We start from the raw sequence: 18,843 nt of genomic DNA, 5'->3' as shown, positions 1-18,843 counted from the left end.
TTACAGTTTCCTCTAAAATTTCCATGGTCGCAATGGGATCCAAACTGCTAGTCATATAACCTCTAGCATAAAGACGAAGTCCCTTCCAATGATACAAGGAGTAGTATCTGCAAGGAGAAATCGTGCCTGATCGACATGAATATCACAACCCACATCGTAGAAACCACTAGCAAAAGAAAAACAGAATCGAGATATGACAAAGAAAGTTCTCTTGCGTATTTAATGCAATAAGTTAATTAGACATGATATGAAATTTTCTAAAACAATTGTACGCATGGAACATAGGGAGGGGGGGCTCATGTACATGCACCCCTACAGCTCAAGCACATGCACTACACGTGCTTACATGAACTATGACTAGATAGAGATGAGGAAAGGTTTATAATGGTGACCATTTTCTTGACTCAATCAGTGATTTGGCATGGCTGAAGACCTTACTGATACATCAGACAGTGACAGCTTTCATTGAACTACCTACCTCCAAGTAGAACCACCCAGTCTAAAAACTTCTTCACCATCATTGTCCCTCCGAGGAACCCTTTCCAGGCCAGCATCCCCTTTCTGATCACCAAGATCACCATAAAGATCTTTGAGCTTAGCCAGATTGCTAGATGCAGATGTCCTATCCTTGCTTCCATCCCTTTGAGGAGTTGGATGCTGATCAAATGGTGATGTGCCAGCTTGCAAGCTTTGGCTTCTACTTCTGCTCCTGCTCCGACTCCGGGTTCTATAATTACTTTCTCTATGACGCCTACTTCCATCACGGCTGCTCCGTTCATAATCCCTTCTGCTCTCCCTGTCAGTGTACCTGGAACTCCTATCGTAATCAGACCTTCGGTCTCTACCCCTCTCACGTTCCTGTTTCCTGTCACTGTCCCTGCCACGGTCCCGATCTCTTTCTCTATCATGATCTCTATCCCGAACCCTGTCCCTCTCTCTGTCCCTGTCACGGTCCCTTTCTCTACCCCTATCTTGATCCCGATCCCTGTCTGAATATTCTTTATCAGAATATTCACGACTCTGGCTGCGATGACTTCGTGGATCATCACTGGTTCTGTCATAGGAGGGTGGAGGTAGCGTGCGACGAACAGGAGATGAGTCCCTAGTTGATGCACGATGAGGAGCACGCTGACCAAAAGAGACTGAAAGTGCAGCCTTCACAGATGGTGGTCGACGTGCAGTATCATCAGATCCATGACGGTTGCCATCCCCTGTTGAACCAGAAATTTTTGTGGGTAGCTTCATCATCTCAAGATTGGCTGTGATCTGCCGCAAGACAGGAACAGGAATACGGGGGAAAAGGGTATCAAAGTAGTACTGCAAGAGAAAAACATATGGAATCAATCCCTTTTTGCCTACCAGGAAGAGTAACAGAATATGAAAATACTACAATACAAAGCATTAGATATTGTTTCAACCTGACCTGTCCGAGAAGTAAATCACGCACATATATGCCTATTGTTGTCTTCCTTCCACTAGATCCAGGAGAAAATTCCTGAAATATAATATCATAACTCTAATGCGTCACTACACAGAGAAACTTAAGCTACTGATGGAAAAGGACATGCATATCATGTCAAAAAAATCATGAAGGATTAACATCTCGCATGAAGGAGCATTTAGTTAACAGTAGCAGTTAAAGGAAAGATGGCATTAGCTAGAAAACTACTAGGTAACTGTCAAAGATAGGTACTTGTATATAAATATCAAATTTTGGAAAGCAGGATCTACTGGAAAATTCACATATTAGAAAAGGAAGCATTTCAGTCCCACCAATCCAAATGCAAACAAAAAAATTCTCCCAAGGTCATTTGATGTTGCGAGCGAGCTCTTTTCAGCAAGCTACTCAACAAGGACAGGGGCCTAAATAAATTACGAACTGCTCTTTTGCACTGATACATGTCAGTAACTAAAGGACAGGCAAGAAACATGACCAATTTGACAAAGAGGTCAGCCTCTTAAGCAATCAAGTTGTCTCACGAAACCCATGCATTAAACAATCTTTGGTAGCTATCTAGCTGGAATCCTGATACACTTTAATTAGGAACATAATGTGAAACCAAAAAAATAAATACATAATTTGAAGGAGAAGTCCAGAATATTTTTTTTTGGGGCCAGGTGTTACACTGGTATATGGAGCAGTATTTTAGTTATTAAGTAGGATTTCCTATTTCCTCAACTACTTCAGTTATTTGTGCAATCGGTATCCCCCCTCAATGCCTACATTCATCAAGCAATTAGAACTAGAAAATGTTCCAGCCGCTTTACCAGTTTCATCTAGAAGTTTTCACCATCAATTAAAAAATCATCATACATTAACTCCTGAATTTATGTATCTGAAAAGCAATTGGTGAAATGAACAGCATTCTGTTCGACCACGTTTTTATACATTGGCTAAACTGGGTTGCAGAAGAGATATCCAAGTGTTTGTCCATCTCTATGTATGTAACATACTTGTGCTCTTAGACAGTTTCCCTGAACAAAAGACCACTCACTGTATCTCTAATTCAAAGAATACAGAGCACAGCGATTGCAATCATCATTTCAACTAAAACAATACAATTCTAATGGAGATTAGACTATATCAACACTTCTGATAAGTTTGTGTTGAAGTTGAATTCCCTCCCCCACCCACCACCAAAGACCTTAAACAACTGGCATGTATACACTACTTGTAACTAAGCAACTGCTAGGATCAGTACCAGTTGCAAAATAAAGATGTGGAAGAAAGCTTAAACATGGTTATTGGGCATTCATTTTTCACAAACTAAAAATGTTTCAAAAAGCAGATTGAGTTGCAACTTAGGCGTTCAAGAATCAGAAGGCATCAAGTTGCCAGTTATTATACATGGGTTGGTAAGAGAAACTTAAACTGTAGTTCAAACAAGGATAAGAGAAGTACCTCATCATCTTTGATATATGGTTCAAACCAATTCCACAGTGTCTTTGGGTCACCAGCATATCTCAGGTAAAGGAACCCAACCTGCAATCAAATTTGGAGATATCAATCCCTCATTTCAAACACAAAGCTAAGATAAAGCAGTCCCTATGCTAAACAGTACATTCCGCAAATCAAGCAGAGAAAGAGAAGAAAAACTGTAAACATGCGGATTAATGTGAACCAAGCTTTGATGGCAGTGGAATAAGGAATCTCTATCCATGGTTTCAACGAACCAAAATGGTAACAATAACAGCACCTGGTCAATAAAAGTGGGCAACAGAATGCCAGTTCTGGTTTTCCCATAATTAGAAAATAGTAACAATACCAGTCAAAGTAGTAGCAAGAGAAATTGGGTTAAAAGATAACGAGCAGTATTGATTCATGATTAAAAAAGTGCTGACAGCATCGATTCAGGATTAAAAAGCCTAGGAGTGAGAATAAAAAATAAGACACCCCAAACCTTAATTTTGCGAAACCTGCTCAGCAAAGCAAGGGCAGTTTATGTAGGAGTGAGAAAGTCAGAGCAACTCAAAGAAACAAGAACACCTCAACCTTGGTTTGCAGAGATCTGCTATGAAAAACAAGGACATTATCATGTGCGATATGTAAATCAAAATAGAGATTTTCAAATGTTGTTAAAATTCAGACGTGGCAATGTTTTGCCCATTACCTTGTAATTAAAAACAGGCTCGTAATTTCTCAGCAGTTCACACTCCAGCAAAGTTGATAAAAAGTCCTTATAAGTGGAGCTTAATTCATATAAAAATATCCATTCATAAATTTGCAGTTGATAGAACAGCTTGAATCAAGTTGCATAAAAAATTTTAGTTTCCTTTGTGCAGTTTAAATCATGTAAAATGGTAAAATACTTCCTGAGATGTAACAAAATCATAGACTCTAACCAAAAGTTCCCAAATTTGATAAAAGTCAGTCATCATGTTTCCAAGCTTAGCTAATATTTGTGAAAACAAGAAAAGATAAAGTAAAGACAAGACCTTAAGAAGTTGATAAGACATGATCTAAAGCTAAGGCCCGCAAAAGTCAACCTGTGACCTTAAAACTCAAGACCCAATTATGCATGTTTACACACCAAAACACTTTTAGATTAACAAGTGCTTCCACAAATTAAACGACCTTGTAAATACAGTCACATAAGAGAATATAAAGTTGTTTAGCAAGGGAATGTTTCTCAAATTCAAGAGTGATCAACCAATGAAGTATTTGAATAAATATCCACACATCAGGAAGTTGCAACCAAATCAAGCCAATAACAACAAAAAAATAATTGGTAAAGCTTTAGCAAGGGTATGGCACAATTACCGCTCTGATATAAGGAGAATCCTTGTGCTTTAGCAGACCATGCATTTGTTTGACAGTGAGCTTCATGGTGAAGAACTTGTACAGAAGGCAAAAGGATGTAGATGGGCCACGACAGTTACCAGTCATCCATGGCTCAACATTGTCAACTTGATTGTATATTTCATCAATCACTTCATGGTACGTCTTTAATCGGTAAAGCTCCTTGAAGTAATCCGATGATAGAATGTTCATACAAAGGACCTTCTCAAAGAGTGAATCTATCGGTTTCCCATTTGTCTGTACCTCCATAATGTACTAAACAAATGCAAGCACTCCTGTGTTTAGTACAATTGAAACAACAACATATAATTATCAATGAATTATCATATAATCAAAGTTTCTCAAATCATATTCCTGCAACAAAATAAAAAACATCATGAAGTTAACAAAATGGAACATAAAAAATCAATAACAAGAAATAGAACACAAAAACCAAGAAGCTACAAAATCCTGTTTAGGCTGGCTATTAATGTGTACCAAAATGAAAACTTCAAAGTCTGTATCTTTAGCTTCATTTCTTTAGCTTCATTGATAAGGCAACAAACCCGAAATCAAAATTAAAACATATTTTTAACAACATTAATCGTAAACAATCAATAAAAATACATCAGATAGAAACCCCGAAAAACTGTTAAGCTCTAAAACTCTTTTATAAATTTCAAAGCTAGTAAATTTAACTTCATTGGGAACCCAAAAAAACCTTTTTTTATCTACTAAATCAATACATTTAACAAAATCAGCCAAAACAATCAATAACAAGACATAAAAAGAAAAGCCCATGAAACCCCGAGCTCGATTTTGATGCTGCTATAACAAATCTCAATAAACTCAGAGCCCTATAAACTTTCAATAAAACAGAATTTGAGGACTTCAACTTCGGCATCTTTAGCTTTATTAAGAACCCAAAAAATCCTTTTCACTGCTTAAACAATCAGTAAAAGGAAGCAAAAAGTAAAACCTGTAATTCTATTTACTGCTCTAAAGCTGAAATCTTCAAAAGTCTGCATCTTTACCATCATCAAAAACCCAACAAACCAAGCACATCATATAAAACAAAAAACCCAGCAGCCCCAAAATCTCAATTAACCAATACATCAACTAAATTGCATTAAAAAAAAATCAAGAAATGAGTTCCATTTAATGTAACTATAGCTGTAAATCTTAAAATAAAATAGGCTAGCAAGTACCTGTAGAGAGAGAAATGGAGAAAATTCAATCGAAAATTGGGGGAAATAAAAGGAAAAGTTACGATCTCTATTGGGTTTTTAGTTTTTTTAGTTTTTTTTAGGTCTTCTCTAATTCGGCGAGAATGAAATCAAATCCGTGAAAGAAACCTAAATGGAAATTTGATTTAGTTGGTCTGGAAAGAAGTAGCCTTTCTTTTTTTTATTACTATTTTCCATTTTTTCAATGAAAGTTCGGCCCATTCATGACCAACATAAGGCACTAGATAGGCCTATTTACTTGGCCCAAATATTTGAGCCCACAACTTGTTTTAACAAAAGTTATCAAACCTGGCACCATACCCTAGACCTATTATAAAATAGGTTAATTGAAGTTAATTCAAATGAATAAAAAGTAATATAATTTTAAGATTTTAAAAAATTAAAATTATATTATTTTTAAAAAAAATCAAATAGATTTTATGATTAATTTGCTAGTTAAATTACTAAATTATCTAAATTTAACTAAATCAATTATTATTTAGATTTTTTAAAACTAGCCTCGACTAGATTTCTAATCAATCAAGTTTAGGATTGATTTAAAGATACGAGAATTGATTTGTTGTATCTTTTATTGTTAATAATTATAACAAGAAAAATAGATATTTCATTATTATTTATTCTCTTTTATCTTAGTTAAGGCTCTCACTAGCATTGCATCATATATACAACAACTTTGTTGCTTCATAATGCTTTTAAATTTTTTCAATGACCAAGTAAGAACCAGGTTTGTTAAAAATAGGAGATTGATATTAAAAATGACAGAAAAGTATCATAAGGAGATTTGTACAAAGATGAAGTGATCAATAATTATCCATCCAAGTATATACTGATTGCTAAAGGAAATTAATGAAGTTCGTAAAAAAACTTCATACAGAAATTAAAATTTATGTGCTAAGTTGATGATTTGATCGATTCTGAAAAAATAAATTCCTTGAAAAACATGGATTTTGTTTGACGTTTAAATCAATATATATATATATATATATATATATATATATATATATATATGTATGTATGTATGTAGAGAAAAAATAAATATACAATAAGAAAAAAAATATGAGAGTTAAGAAGCACATATTTGGCCTAAAAATTATATGGTCTGGCCTAGTTTTGCTTAACTTTCATGGCTCTTGGCTAGCTTTTCTTATTAGAAATTATTGGTTGTATTTATACACCCAATTTTAAAAAAATTTCATGGAGAAAAAATTATATCATTGGTGAAAAAATTGGTGTCATATTAGTTTGGCATTGAGAAAGTTGTGTGTATGAAAAGCTTGTATAGGCAGGAACTTAAAAAAAAATACATAAAAAAGTGTGTTAAGTAGAACTACTCGAACTAAGCAACACCTGGTTTTGGTAGATCTTTGGCTGAAAAATCATGGCCTAAATGATTGGAAAAAAAATTTCTTTTAAGAAAAATAAATTTTCTTTTCTTATTGTTTCTTGTATCATTATTGACAAAAAAAAAAAAAAACAAGAGATGAGGGGGTTTTACTGTACCTCTCCTTACAAAGTATCATTCATTAAAATATTAATTTTTTTTCTTTTTTTTTCAATCAATGCTTTTTTTAAAAAAAAATATTGTTTAATATTAAATTTAATTTTTATTGGATTATCTCACTTTCATGACATAGATCGTGGGTTAGATGAGTTGACTTGGGGTTTTTTTTCTTGATTAACTTTTTTTTCTCAATCTCATCTTTTAATATTGAATTGATTGAGAATTACGCTCATAATTTGTTTTGTTTGTTTTCTATTAGGTTATCTCAGTCTCATAAGTTAAGAATAATGCTTAACGGGTTACCAGAGTTAACTTGGGTTATTTTTGTGTCTTTTTTTTATTTATTTTTCAATTTCATTATTTAACATTGGATCGGTTAAGAATCAAGTTTCATGATCTATTTTAATTTACTTTTTATAATGATATCTTAATCTCATTATCAAGGTCACATGTTTTGATATTTTTACCCTAGTTAAATCAGTTTTTTTTATTTTGTTATAAGATGTTATCTCGATCTCAAGACCCTAATCACAGGTCCTTCAACATTAGATTTATTTTTTATTTGGTTGTCCCCGTCTCATGATCTTAATCACGGGTTTAGCGGGTTAACCCGGTTGACTCAGTTTTTTTTAATTGACTTTTTTCTGAATTTTATAATTTAATATTATGTTTGATTAGGAATTAGACTTCATCATTTATTTTAGTTTTTGTTATTAGATTATCTCATCATCATAACTTAAAAATAATGCTTAACAGGTTAACTCAAGTTTGCTTAACTTATTTTTTGTGTCATTTTTAACTAAAATTTTGATAAATTTCACCGTTCCATATTGGATCCAATAGAATCGATCGAGAATTAAGTTTTATAATTTATTTTAACTTGTTTTTTACAGGGTTATATTACTCTCATGACTAGAGTTATAAATTTGACAGTTTAACCCAGGTTAAATCAGGTTATTTTTTTTATTTTCTTTCTATAAGATTATTTTAGTTTCACGACCAGGGTGCAAAAACTCGAATCTATGGGTGGGCTCGGGCTACCACACCCAAGTCCATGCTCTTTGGATGTTGGGCTCAGGCTATAACACTCAAACCCATTTTTCTTAGGCCCCAACTATATATTGAGCTCAGGCTTAGTAGCCTGAGCTCAAGGTATAAACACCCGGTCAAAATTTTTTTGGATTAGTAATTTAACAAAAAGAAAATAGAATTATTAATGAGGCTAAATTTTTTTATATAAAATAATTTTTTTAAAAAAGAAAGAAATATAAATATAAATATAAATATAAATGAATAAAATTATATTAAATTGGAGAGGGGTGCAATTGAATAAGATTAAGCAAATGGTTGTTAGATTGAATCAATTAAGGTGACGAAAGAGTGGGTTCAAAATGATAATTAAAAAAATTTACGAACATTACGCAAATAAAGAAATTACATGACATAAGTACATTAATGGCTTCCTTGGGAAGCCATTCATGGCCGACGAATGTGAGGGTTAGAGGAGAGGAAAATCGTGTGAGATTTCTTACATCTTTCACTTATATTACACCTAATTAAGTACTAAATACTAATGAGTGGAAGATTAGAAGAAGTTTAGAGGGGGTTTAGACAAAGAGTCAAGAAAAAATCCTTAGGATCTTGGTAGGAGACTGGTGGGTTCTTTAAGAAATAGGGAGGAAGAAAAGAAAAAATTATTCTAGGACCTTTTATCTTCATTTATATATCCTTATGAGTAAGTGGTTAAGTGCTTCAGTTTGTGAATTTCATGCATTCCTAATGATATATTGATGAATTTAGCATAAAAGAATGTTAGGTACAATTGTGTAGAATGATTTAATTTTTGAATTGATGTTTATACGATAGATTAATATTGTTATGCGAGATAAATTATTTAGGTAAGGAGTAATTGAAAGAAATTGTTGAAAGAATATGCTAAATTCTAATTAGAAATATTCATGTGGGATTGTGATGTTTATTTGACTATAATATGAACAAATATAAAGTAAGCATGTTGATTAGAATATATATTTTTTTGTTTTTACTTGGGTATCCTCACATTATTTTAAAGAGTGAGACTAGTCCTGTTCGAGGTTCATGACTGTCCCTTTTAATAAGTACGTTTTTTGAGGATCAAATTTGCGTTCTCATCTTTACAGGGATATACTAGTATCTTAATCGTTAGACCAACACTTCATTAGTGATTAGAATATGAATTAATGAGATAGAAATTTAAGTAAAAAAAAAACCCTTGAATGGATGCTTTAAATTGGCTAGGTCCCATTAGGCCACAATATGAGTTTGAAATTGGAGAAGAAATTATTCAAATTATTAAGATGACTGAAAGAGAAAAGATCATTCCATTAAGACTTTGATTTCTTTAACAAAAATATGTAAAATTTAATATTGAATTCAAAACGAAAGAAAGATTTATTGATAGTAAAAAGTGTGTGTGTGTGTGTATATATAACACGAAATAAAAATGTATTTTCATAAGACAGTGAAAGGGAAATAATTAGATTAATTAAAAAAAGAAATGATTATAAACATGTTAATTGATAAATTTCAAGTAAAGAGTATATTGATAAGATAATCCACTTCAAAAAAAAAAAGAAGAATTTTCTAGAAGGTCGCGGATCACGGGAAAGCATTAATCTAAAAATAACATTAAGCAAGTTGATTAAAATGTTAATTAACTTGATGATACTAGGTTAGCATGATGAGAAAGCATTAATCAAAAGAGTTGGTGGGAAACTTAGTGGAAATGGGAGTTGTAACTGAGTCATCAGACTAATCCATGTTTACCACCAAATTAATTCACTAATTAGGATGACGTGAATCATCCCAAATATGGAGATGGTAGCTCAATTCAGCAAAGCCCAGCGTCATTTCAAAAACACAGCTCTCAAAATCATAACTAGACCACCCTCTAAATCAAAGCTTGCCCTAAATTTTTCAACATCAAATCATCATTTTATGACTGCCCAGGAAATAATGGACAGAGAAAGAATAATTGTGGGTTGAAAGAATTGATTGAAAAAAATTTATAAATTACAGTTTTTATTTTAATTAAGGTTTTAAAAGAAAGTTTTCAGTAACATTTATATAAGATTATAGTATATATAATTAAGACAAAATAGTTAGCATTCTACACCTAAATATTTAAACCCATTAATAGGATTGATTTTTTTTGTAAATTTAATTGTGATTTTTTTTGTTATAGGATAATATAGATTCAGTTTTGTTAAAAAAAAAATCCTTCTAAGAATATCATGAAAAAAAAAGTAGCCTACCTTCAGGGATAATAATATATATCCATTAATCGAGTTTTATATTATTTATATCTAAAAATAAAAATAAAATAACTATTCAAATCTAAGCTCTATGAAATTTTGATTTATAATACCTAAAATATACTCGACTGGGTTACGGATACCCATAGCCTGAACATAAATACTATAATTTATAATTATTTAATACATGATTAGTTGGGTATATATATATAATTTTTTTCAAACTTTAAGTTGTTTGTTTTTTAGGCCTTGGCATATAATTAAATTTTTTAATCAATTTTTTATATTCATCTAGTTAAACTTGTATGATCTAACAAGTTAACATATAATTTGATCAAATTAAACTTAAACTTGACTAGATCAAAACTAATAATTTTTTTAAAAAAGTATTTTAAATAAAAAATTAATAAATCCAAATTAATTCGATGAAACCAAGTTAATTCCACTGCCCAATAGCCTGCACCCATTTTTGGATCAGAATCGAGACGGATATGGAGTAACCTTTCCGTGTTCCTGTCTAATCCTCTCCCCCGTCACCTTAAAAAGTTAATCTGACCAAAAAAAGCAAGATAGCCCTTTCCAATCCCCCACCTAACCCAAATACTATATTTTAATACGCTATAATCCAACACTCCTCTGCAGATTCATTGGGCCATTGACTGCTACTGCTCCATCATCCTCTTGTTTTCAGATATTTGTTTTTTATCCAATCACCTTAAAAAAAAAAAAACTATTTTGTTAAATAAATAGTTTTTATTTTTTATATTAAATTCTAAATAAAATTATGTTATAAATTTTAATTTTGTATAGTTTAAAATAACATGTTTTCTATTTATTATATATATATAATTTTATTTTTAAATAATTTCAACAAAATTTTATATTATACTTTAAACTATGTACATAAAATATTTTTATTATAGGTTACATTATAAATATAAAATATTTACACTGTAAATCACATCATAAATGTTCATATAACCTTGAGTAGCGTTGAACTTATGATGAAATCAAGATATAGTTATCAGATCCAAAGTTATAAAGTCTTGTTAAATCCAAGTTTTATGGGTCTATTAGATAAAAACATTTAAAATATTTTTTTATATTTTAATGTTTTTTTTTTTACATTTAAAAAGGAATATTCTGCAGCGGGTACCAGTACTTTTTTAAATCAAGGACACCTACTTAGTTTTCCACTTTCCGAAGATACCACTGCCAGGTCTGACTCTTCTGATCAGTTGCTGAATAATTGAGGGTAGCTGAGCTGTGTTCCAATCATCCCTTAGTCAGCAGCATCGTGGAATTTTCCTCATGCACGGACCCATATATTTCATCAAATAAAAATATTACTACCACTAAAATCATTATTCTTCATTTTTTAGCTCAAATTCTGAGCACATTACTGATAGAATTTTTTATATATATTAGATTATATTTCACAGTGTGGTAGCGATTGTTTTTTAAATAATTTTTTATATTAAAATACATGTCAATATTTTTTTTATTTTTTAAAAATTATTTTTGACATCAACACATCAAAACAATCCAAAATATAAAAATCATATTAAATTTTAATAAAAAAAATTAATTTTTTTAGAAATGCAGTTTTTATCTTAACTGCCTGTTCTTACCATGTTTTTTAACGAACAAGATGATATTAATATACCATTTATTATAAAAAATAACCTGTATTAAATTAAATTAAATACAAAGATATTCCTTGCCACTGAATCACATAAAAAATTAGATGGCTACAAAAGTAACATAAAAATAATAGAGTTACGTGAGCCAGGAGGTCGTTTGTCAAGGCCAAGAGGTTGCAATTCTTTTTTAAATTCACTCAAAAACGTATCCAATTTAAATTCAAATGGAGATTAGAAAATTACGAAATCAAATTACAGTAATACCTCTATATATATTTATTGATTAATCAAGATATTATTTAAAATGAAAATATTATTTTGTCAAAATTAAACCATATATTGATTTTCTATTTTTTTTATTTTTTTATTTGTTAAAATTACACAGAAAATAATAATAATAATATCACATTATGATTGTTGAAATCAAATCTTACGTAAGAGATGGGGTGTATTAACATGATTTTGGAGTTATTTGAAAGCATAGTAGATGTTATTTTTTAAAGTATTTTTTATTTAAAAATATATTAAAATAATAATTTTTATATTTTAAAAAATCATATCAAAACAATAAAAAAGGTTAAAGCGGGCACTTTATCTAGAACAATTAAATCATTGTCCAGGAAAAAAAAATATAAATATTTTCTAATTCAAGGACGCATATAATTAATAATAATAACGAAAAAAAGGTAAATGGACAAGTCTCCGATGTGTCTTTTCACTTTTAAAAGTGTATACTATATCATTGTATAATATTTAATTATCTAATATATCCTTTAATATAAAATCTCATTAACGAAATTATATTTTTTTATTTCAAAATTATCTTTTCATGGATATTAATCCTAAAGTTGGAACTTGTAATCTAAAGCATTAATAAAAGAAGTAAAGGTATTCTCAATTGAAAGATCTTCTAAGGGAATAAAATATATATTTCAATTATTTGATTAATCAATTAAGTTTTTATTTGATATTGCATTTTAAATGAAGGTTTGGCTAAAATTTATTTATTTTTATTTAAAATTAATTTTTTTATTGTTTTAATGTACTAATATTAAAAGTGATTTTTAAAAAATAAAAAATATTTTAATATATTTTTAAATAAAAACTACTTTAATAAACAACTACTATGCATTTCAGTACTCTCAAAATCAAGAAAAATCATATTCTTCTTTGGATAGGTTATGAAAGGGGAAAGTCAAATAAGGCTGGAACTGCAACATATAAATATCTATCGCTAAATTCATCCTAACTAACAGTATCTATTTTATTTTATCTTGAGAATATTTAAAGTAGTGTTTATAAATATGATAATAATTGTTTTTTTTTTGTTTTTTTTTTAAATATATTTTTTTTAAAATTATTTTTAACTGCAAAACATTAAAACAATAAAAAAAATATATGAAAAAAATTATATTCCACGTTAAAAAGATTTTATATTTGTCTTTTCCTAAAAAGAAATCACAAAAATAGAATATTTTCTTAGTTCTTCATCAAAGGTGACCGGGTTCAATGGCCGATCTCTCATCCACCCAGAATAAAGCAAAAAAAGGAACCTTCCCTCCCCATTCCAATTCCCATTCCCATTCCAATTCTTATTCCCAGCCCAACCTAAAGCCGTAAGCAACTTGGTCATCGCCACAAAAACAGAGTAAATTATAACCTAGTCCCTCTACTATTAAAAAATAATCAATTACTTCCTTTTATTTTAAAACTAATTATTTAGCCCCTTAACTGTACAATTATCTACCCCTTAACTGTATTAAAAATAATCAAATAATTAATTTAAATTAATTTAATTCAGATGATATATTCTTCCATTATAAATGTCCTCGTAACATCTATTTAACTTTCCTATTTTTAAAATAAAATTACAAAATCAACCGAAAAAGAACAAAAAATGGACGAAACAAAGGAGACTAATTCATTCCTCTCTAAACACTAGAAGGACTAGTTCATAATTTATTCCCACAAAACACTACTATAAAATAACCCCATCCACCGAAGATTTTTTCGCTTGCACAACAGAAACTCAAGGAAACCCAAACAAAAAAAAAACCTAAATTCCCCCTCCTTCTCACCTGCATTGATCGATCGATTGATATTTTGATCATCAAAAACCAATCAATCGATCTATGCAACCATCTTCGTTTCTAAAAGAAATTCGGTTCTTAGGTTTGAATAATCACATAATTGATCAAAAAGAAAGAGGAATTTTGAGAGGATTTAAGAAAATATCTCCTTATGAGCTGTCTAAATCGTAAACAACAGCAGAAGCAGCAGCTACACTGCTCTTCTTCTTCTTCATTGAGCAGTCTTTTTAGTCATTTTATTGCTGGAATTCTGTTATATATTCTTTACCATTCTTCTCAATTAATTTCTAATTTTCCTGTTCCTATACACCAGTGAACGATTCGTTTCTTCTTTCTTTCTTTTGACAAAACCGCGAGCGATCCGTTGTTTTTTTTTTAAGAATAATAATCCGTCGATTTGGCTGATTCTTCTGCGTGTTCTGATAATTTGTGTGGTTCAAAGATGGAGAATCTGATCGAGAACGGTTAGTATAATCTATGAAACACTTTCTTGATTTCATTAATTATTTGTTGACGTTGAAAAGATATAATACATCCTCTCTTTTTTTTTCAATTTGTTTTTGGATTTGTTATAAGTTGAAAAGATAGCACATGGGTTTTTATTTATTTATGATTTGATTGAATTTCTCTTGGTATTGTATTATGATATAGATTGTGATTTGTTAGGGTGAAAAGATAGTGATTTTATATAGTAGTAAATAGTATTAATTGATTTTTTGTTGTTTGTTTGACGTGACTCGTGCATGATTATAAGCCTATAACAGAAGGCAGTTATTTTCTCGAGTTAATATAGTTAAATTATTTTAGGACAAAAATGATTTTTACCATGAAAATAAGTTTTCGATGCATTGGGACTGGGACAAACATTGTAGGACATTCGTCGGCAACCATTTAGTCATGTTTGCTAACATGACCGTCCAAGTTGTCAATTATGTCAGGTTACATTAAGGAAGCTGGCATGAGCATGTCATCAAAGTTGTTGACATGTTTGTCATCTTGGATGATCATGTTGGCAACCATGTTGATGTGGTAGATCATGTGTTGCGTATGATGTATTGCAGTCTTTGTCTCTTTGAAAATATTAAACATAATTTTCATGAGCAAGAAGCAACCGATTGGACAAAATCAAGTGATGCCAGTGTACTCTAAATGTCTCTCCAGTCTTGCTTTCTTACTTTTTGATGAACACATATGTTTCAAATTTGCTGATTTCTCTTCAACCAATGACTAGGCACTTTCATTTCACAAGTTGAGAGGCCAAACAGTTCGCTTCCTACTGTCATCGTGATTGGTGGTGGTATTTCAGGGCTTGCTGCTGCCCGAAGACTCCATGATGCATCTTTTAAGGTTAGCAAACTGTGAATATGTATTTATGCACCTAGTTATATGTTTGTCGGAATATGTGTATTCATATGCATCAATTGGCTAATAGGTGTTCTATTGTTTCAGGTGATCTTGCTGGAATCACGGGATAGACTTGGTGGCCGCATTCATACTGACCATTCATTTGGCTATCCTGTGGATTTGGGAGCATCATGGTATTTTTCCTTTCTCAGTCATATTTAATTTTATTGGAACCTTTTAATATTCTGCCTAATATCAAGTTGTTATAGATTTTGACTCATAATCCGGTAGTGTGATTGCCATGTTTTGTGGAATGAATGCACTTTACATGTGCTGACATTGGAAAGGTTGATCCATATGTTTGTTTGTTAGGGATGCTAATGCTCATTAATTGTGTGTTGAAAAAACAATTAATTTTTCATGGAGCTCAGGAAGAGATCTCTGTGCTCAGGTGTCATTTGATTCCTTAACCACTCTTTACCATTGCTGTCATATGTGCTGGGTTGCCTTGATTTGATTCTTTGTAAATGTGAAGCAACACACAGATTGACTCCTCAATGTGTTAATTCTTTTTTCATGTTGCCTTCCAGGCTACATGGTGTTTGCAATGAGAATCCTTTGGCGCCGCTGATACGAGGTCTGGGGCTTAAACTATACCGTACTAGTGGAGACAACTCTGTATTATATGACCATGATCTAGAGAGGTCTGTCATTTGCCAGTTTTACTTTTACGTTCTCTGCAATTCACTTCAGACTTTGCATTAAGCAAACTTCTTCCTTCCTTCCTTTTCCTTTCAAGTAGAACAAACTGATTCTATTTTGTATGGATTAAAGTTGCATCGCTTAGAAAATTATGAGCCACTATTCTGGTTCTTATTAATTTAGAGTCCAAACTTATCAAGAGGATTTGGGTTTTCCCTTTCAGTTACACCCTTTTTGATAAGGAAGGACACAAAATTCCACAACAGATGGTCATCGAAGTTGGAGATGCATTCAAAAGAATTCTTGACGAGGTAGGATTTTCATACTAAATTATGTGACTGAAACTTTTCTTTATGATTAAAAATTCTCCTCCTAAAGCAAACTAAGTTCTTTGTGTACACCTTTAGACTGAGAAAGTAAGAGATGAACACACAGATGACATGTCTGTTCTTCAAGCGATTTGGATTGTGTTGGATAGGCATCCAGAGTTAAGGTACGGTAAAAAGCACAGCTTGTAGCAAATACAAACTTTTGAATTTTTTTCAGCATGGAGTTTTGAGGGTTACTAATAAAACTTTTTTTTTCCCGCAGGCAAGAAGGACTTGCATATGAAGTGCTGCAATGGTACATCTGTAGAATGGAAGCTTGGTTTGCAGCAGATGCCGATATGATATCACTGAAATCTTGGGATCAGGCAAGTGGACTACTTGATTTTCTGCACCTCTTCTAAAGTGTCTTGTCATTGTGCTGCAATGATTTCATGAACTATGCATAAGGATGTTTGTGCTTTAATGCATACTTTTATGTCCACAACATTGCTATATGTCAAGAAATGCTTTGCCTTTATAAAATTGACTTGAAAAGAAGTTGTTTATCATTATGGGTTGACTTTAGATTTAGAAAAAAAATAAATTTGATTTGAGATAGTAGCAGCAAAGAAATTGGTGAATGTTTTTTTGAGAATCTTAGATTGCAGAATTGGCTTGCTTTCCTGTTAAATGTAATACGTTCTCTTCCTTGTATGTTGCAAAATTCTATACAAAATCTGTACCATGTTAAGGTCAATTTGAGTTTACCTTTAGATGAATGCTGACGTTGTTGAGGGTATTGCTTGACATGCAGGAACAAGTTCTTTCTGGCGGTCATGGTCTTATGGTGCAAGGTTATGACCCTATAATAAAGGCTCTTGCAAAAGATATTGATATATGCCTGAATCACAGGTATACTTGCTCATTTCTTAATATTTTGGATGTATCTTGTTTTCTGAATTGGAAGTTTTATACAGTGCTTCCCGGTGAAATGATTTCATTCTTTAATGAATTGTGATTGAGTAGGGTTGCAAAAATATCGAACGGGCCTAATAAGGTGATGGTCACTGTAGAGGATGGAACAGGCTTTATTGCTGATGCAGCTATCATTACAGTACCCCTTGGGATTCTTAAAGCAAACTTAATTCATTTTGAGCCAAAGCTGCCACAGTGGAAGGTTGATGCAATTTCAGATCTTGGTTTTGGCAGTGAAAACAAGATTGCAATGCAATTTGATAGAGTATTTTGGCCAGATGTTGAACTCTTGGGTGTTGTTGCACCCACATCTTATGCTTGTGGTTATTTTCTCAATCTCCACAAGGCAACTGGCCAGCCTGTTCTTGTCTACATGGCTGCTGGAAGGTTTGCTTGTGATCTCGAGAAGCTATCTGATGAGTCTGCTGCAAACTTTGTCATGTTGCAGCTGAAGAAAATGTTTCCTAATGCAACAGAACCGGTAAATTTTGCATGGTTTCTGCACTGCTCCTATTATCTCTTTCATGTTAGTTTTCTCAATTCAGTTCTCATGTCAAAGGTTATTAACTAATATCATTGGCTCTGCTGGAACAGGTTCAATATCTTGTAACAAGGTGGGGAACAGACCCTAACTCACTCGGTTGCTACTCGTATGATCTAGTTGGAAAGCCTGGAGATTCATATGAGAGACTCCGTGCACCATTGGGCAATCTCTTCTTTGGAGGAGAAGCAGTCAGCATGGAGGACCATCAAGGATCCGTGCACGGAGCATACTCGGCAGGAATCATGGCTGCCGAGAACTGTCAAGGACACATATTGGAGAGACTTGGCTACTTTGATAAGCTCCAGCTAGTTCCCTCTAGGGGTGAAATCCATGATGCTGCATTTCCCCTCCAAATCTCAAGGATGTGAAATTATTCAACTGGTGATGTCTGAACAAGATTTCATGACATTTATCCAAAGGTAAACGAGCATCATTCTCTGTGTTGGCGTTGCTAAACTTGAGATGCACATGTAACATGCTCTGCTCTCTGTGAACCTCTCCAAGAACCTTTCTGCCTTTTATTATATTATCTTCATCATGGAGTCTCTTTAGCTGTTGAACCAGTTTTTTTTTGTCTCATTAATATTTATTACGCTAATTGAAATAAAATAATTTGCTAGTATAATTATTATTTTCTTTTATTAATATCTATTACATAATAATAATAATAATAATAATAATAATAATAATTTTGTTGTTCTAATGTCATTCTTTTAATAAAAGTAAAAAACCATTACCACTAACATAAAAAAAATCTTAGATGTTGTAAAATAAAGATAAGAAGGGTAAGGGTCTAATTAAAACTTTGGTTTCTCATCAAATTGGGTGGGTTAACCTTGAGGCACCTCAACTTGGCTCTTTACTTGGCATTGGTAGAGTTGAACTATTGTGACCTAACCAGTACAGATGTGAATGTG

The 18,843-nt window shown here is 31.9% G+C and overlaps 2 protein-coding genes across 10 annotated transcripts; one reads left to right on the top strand and one right to left on the bottom strand.

Moving 5' to 3' along the window:
• Positions 1 to 194: 194 nt before the first annotated feature.
• LOC133699229 (pre-mRNA splicing factor SR-like 1) lies at positions 195 to 5,661 on the bottom strand. 8 transcript variants are annotated; one of them, XM_062122393.1, is made up of 5 exons: positions 5,488 to 5,651; positions 4,262 to 4,575; positions 2,903 to 2,983; positions 1,424 to 1,495; positions 195 to 1,317 (listed from the first exon to the last, which is right to left on the bottom strand). In XM_062122393.1, the coding sequence occupies exons 2-5, from the start codon at positions 4,547 to 4,549 to the stop codon at positions 475 to 477; spliced, it is 1,284 nt and encodes a 427-aa protein (XP_061978377.1). In that variant the 5' UTR covers positions 4,550 to 4,575; positions 5,488 to 5,651; the 3' UTR covers positions 195 to 474. The 8 variants fall into 8 exon arrangements, 3 of the variants coding, with proteins under 3 accessions (XP_061978377.1, XP_061978378.1, XP_061978379.1); XM_062122394.1 differs by having other exon boundaries at positions 4,262 to 4,654; positions 5,488 to 5,647; XM_062122395.1 differs by having other exon boundaries at positions 997 to 1,317; positions 1,419 to 1,495; positions 5,488 to 5,657.
• An 8,305-nt stretch (positions 5,662 to 13,966) lies between these two features.
• LOC133699086 (probable polyamine oxidase 4) lies at positions 13,967 to 18,464 on the top strand. 2 transcript variants are annotated; one of them, XM_062122223.1, is made up of 10 exons: positions 13,967 to 14,517; positions 15,285 to 15,400; positions 15,503 to 15,591; positions 15,988 to 16,101; positions 16,323 to 16,410; positions 16,507 to 16,592; positions 16,691 to 16,793; positions 17,222 to 17,319; positions 17,434 to 17,863; positions 17,977 to 18,464. In XM_062122223.1, the coding sequence occupies exons 1-10, from the start codon at positions 14,496 to 14,498 to the stop codon at positions 18,292 to 18,294; spliced, it is 1,464 nt and encodes a 487-aa protein (XP_061978207.1). In that variant the 5' UTR covers positions 13,967 to 14,495; the 3' UTR covers positions 18,295 to 18,464. The 2 variants fall into 2 exon arrangements, with proteins under 2 accessions (XP_061978207.1, XP_061978208.1); XM_062122224.1 differs by lacking the exons at positions 13,967 to 14,517; positions 15,285 to 15,400 and adding an exon at positions 15,770 to 15,848 and having other exon boundaries at positions 15,497 to 15,591.
• The last annotated feature ends 379 nt before the right edge of the window (positions 18,465 to 18,843 follow it).

This window comes from Populus nigra, chromosome 7 (genome assembly GCF_951802175.1).
Source record: "Populus nigra chromosome 7, ddPopNigr1.1, whole genome shotgun sequence".
In the NCBI taxonomy this organism is placed as follows: Eukaryota; Viridiplantae; Streptophyta; class Magnoliopsida; order Malpighiales; family Salicaceae; genus Populus; species Populus nigra.
The sequence above is the reverse complement of the archived record's forward strand: the minus strand, read 5'-3'. Positions and strand labels throughout refer to the sequence as shown.

What these genes read in the sequence shown, in the direction of transcription:
- LOC133699086 (XM_062122223.1), top strand. Translation starts at nt 14,496, where the DNA reads ATGGAGAATCTGATCGAGAACG. An exon ending in TCCATGATGCATCTTTTAAG is followed by an intron (nt 15,401 to 15,502) that starts GTTAGCAAACTG and finishes CTATTGTTTCAG; the next exon opens with GTGATCTTGCTGGAATCACG. An exon ending in TTCCTAATGCAACAGAACCG is followed by an intron (nt 17,864 to 17,976) that starts GTAAATTTTGCA and finishes CTGCTGGAACAG; the next exon opens with GTTCAATATCTTGTAACAAG.
- LOC133699229 (XM_062122393.1), bottom strand. Translation starts at nt 4,549, where the DNA reads ATGGAGGTACAGACAAATGGGAAACCGATAGATTCACTCTTTGAGAAG. An exon ending in ATTCTCCTTATATCAGAGCG is followed by an intron (nt 2,984 to 4,261) that starts GTAATTGTGCCA and finishes ATTTGATTGCAG; the next exon opens with GTTGGGTTCCTTTACCTGAG. An exon ending in GTGATTTACTTCTCGGACAG is followed by an intron (nt 1,318 to 1,423) that starts GTCAGGTTGAAA and finishes TTTCTCTTGCAG; the next exon opens with TACTACTTTGATACCCTTTT.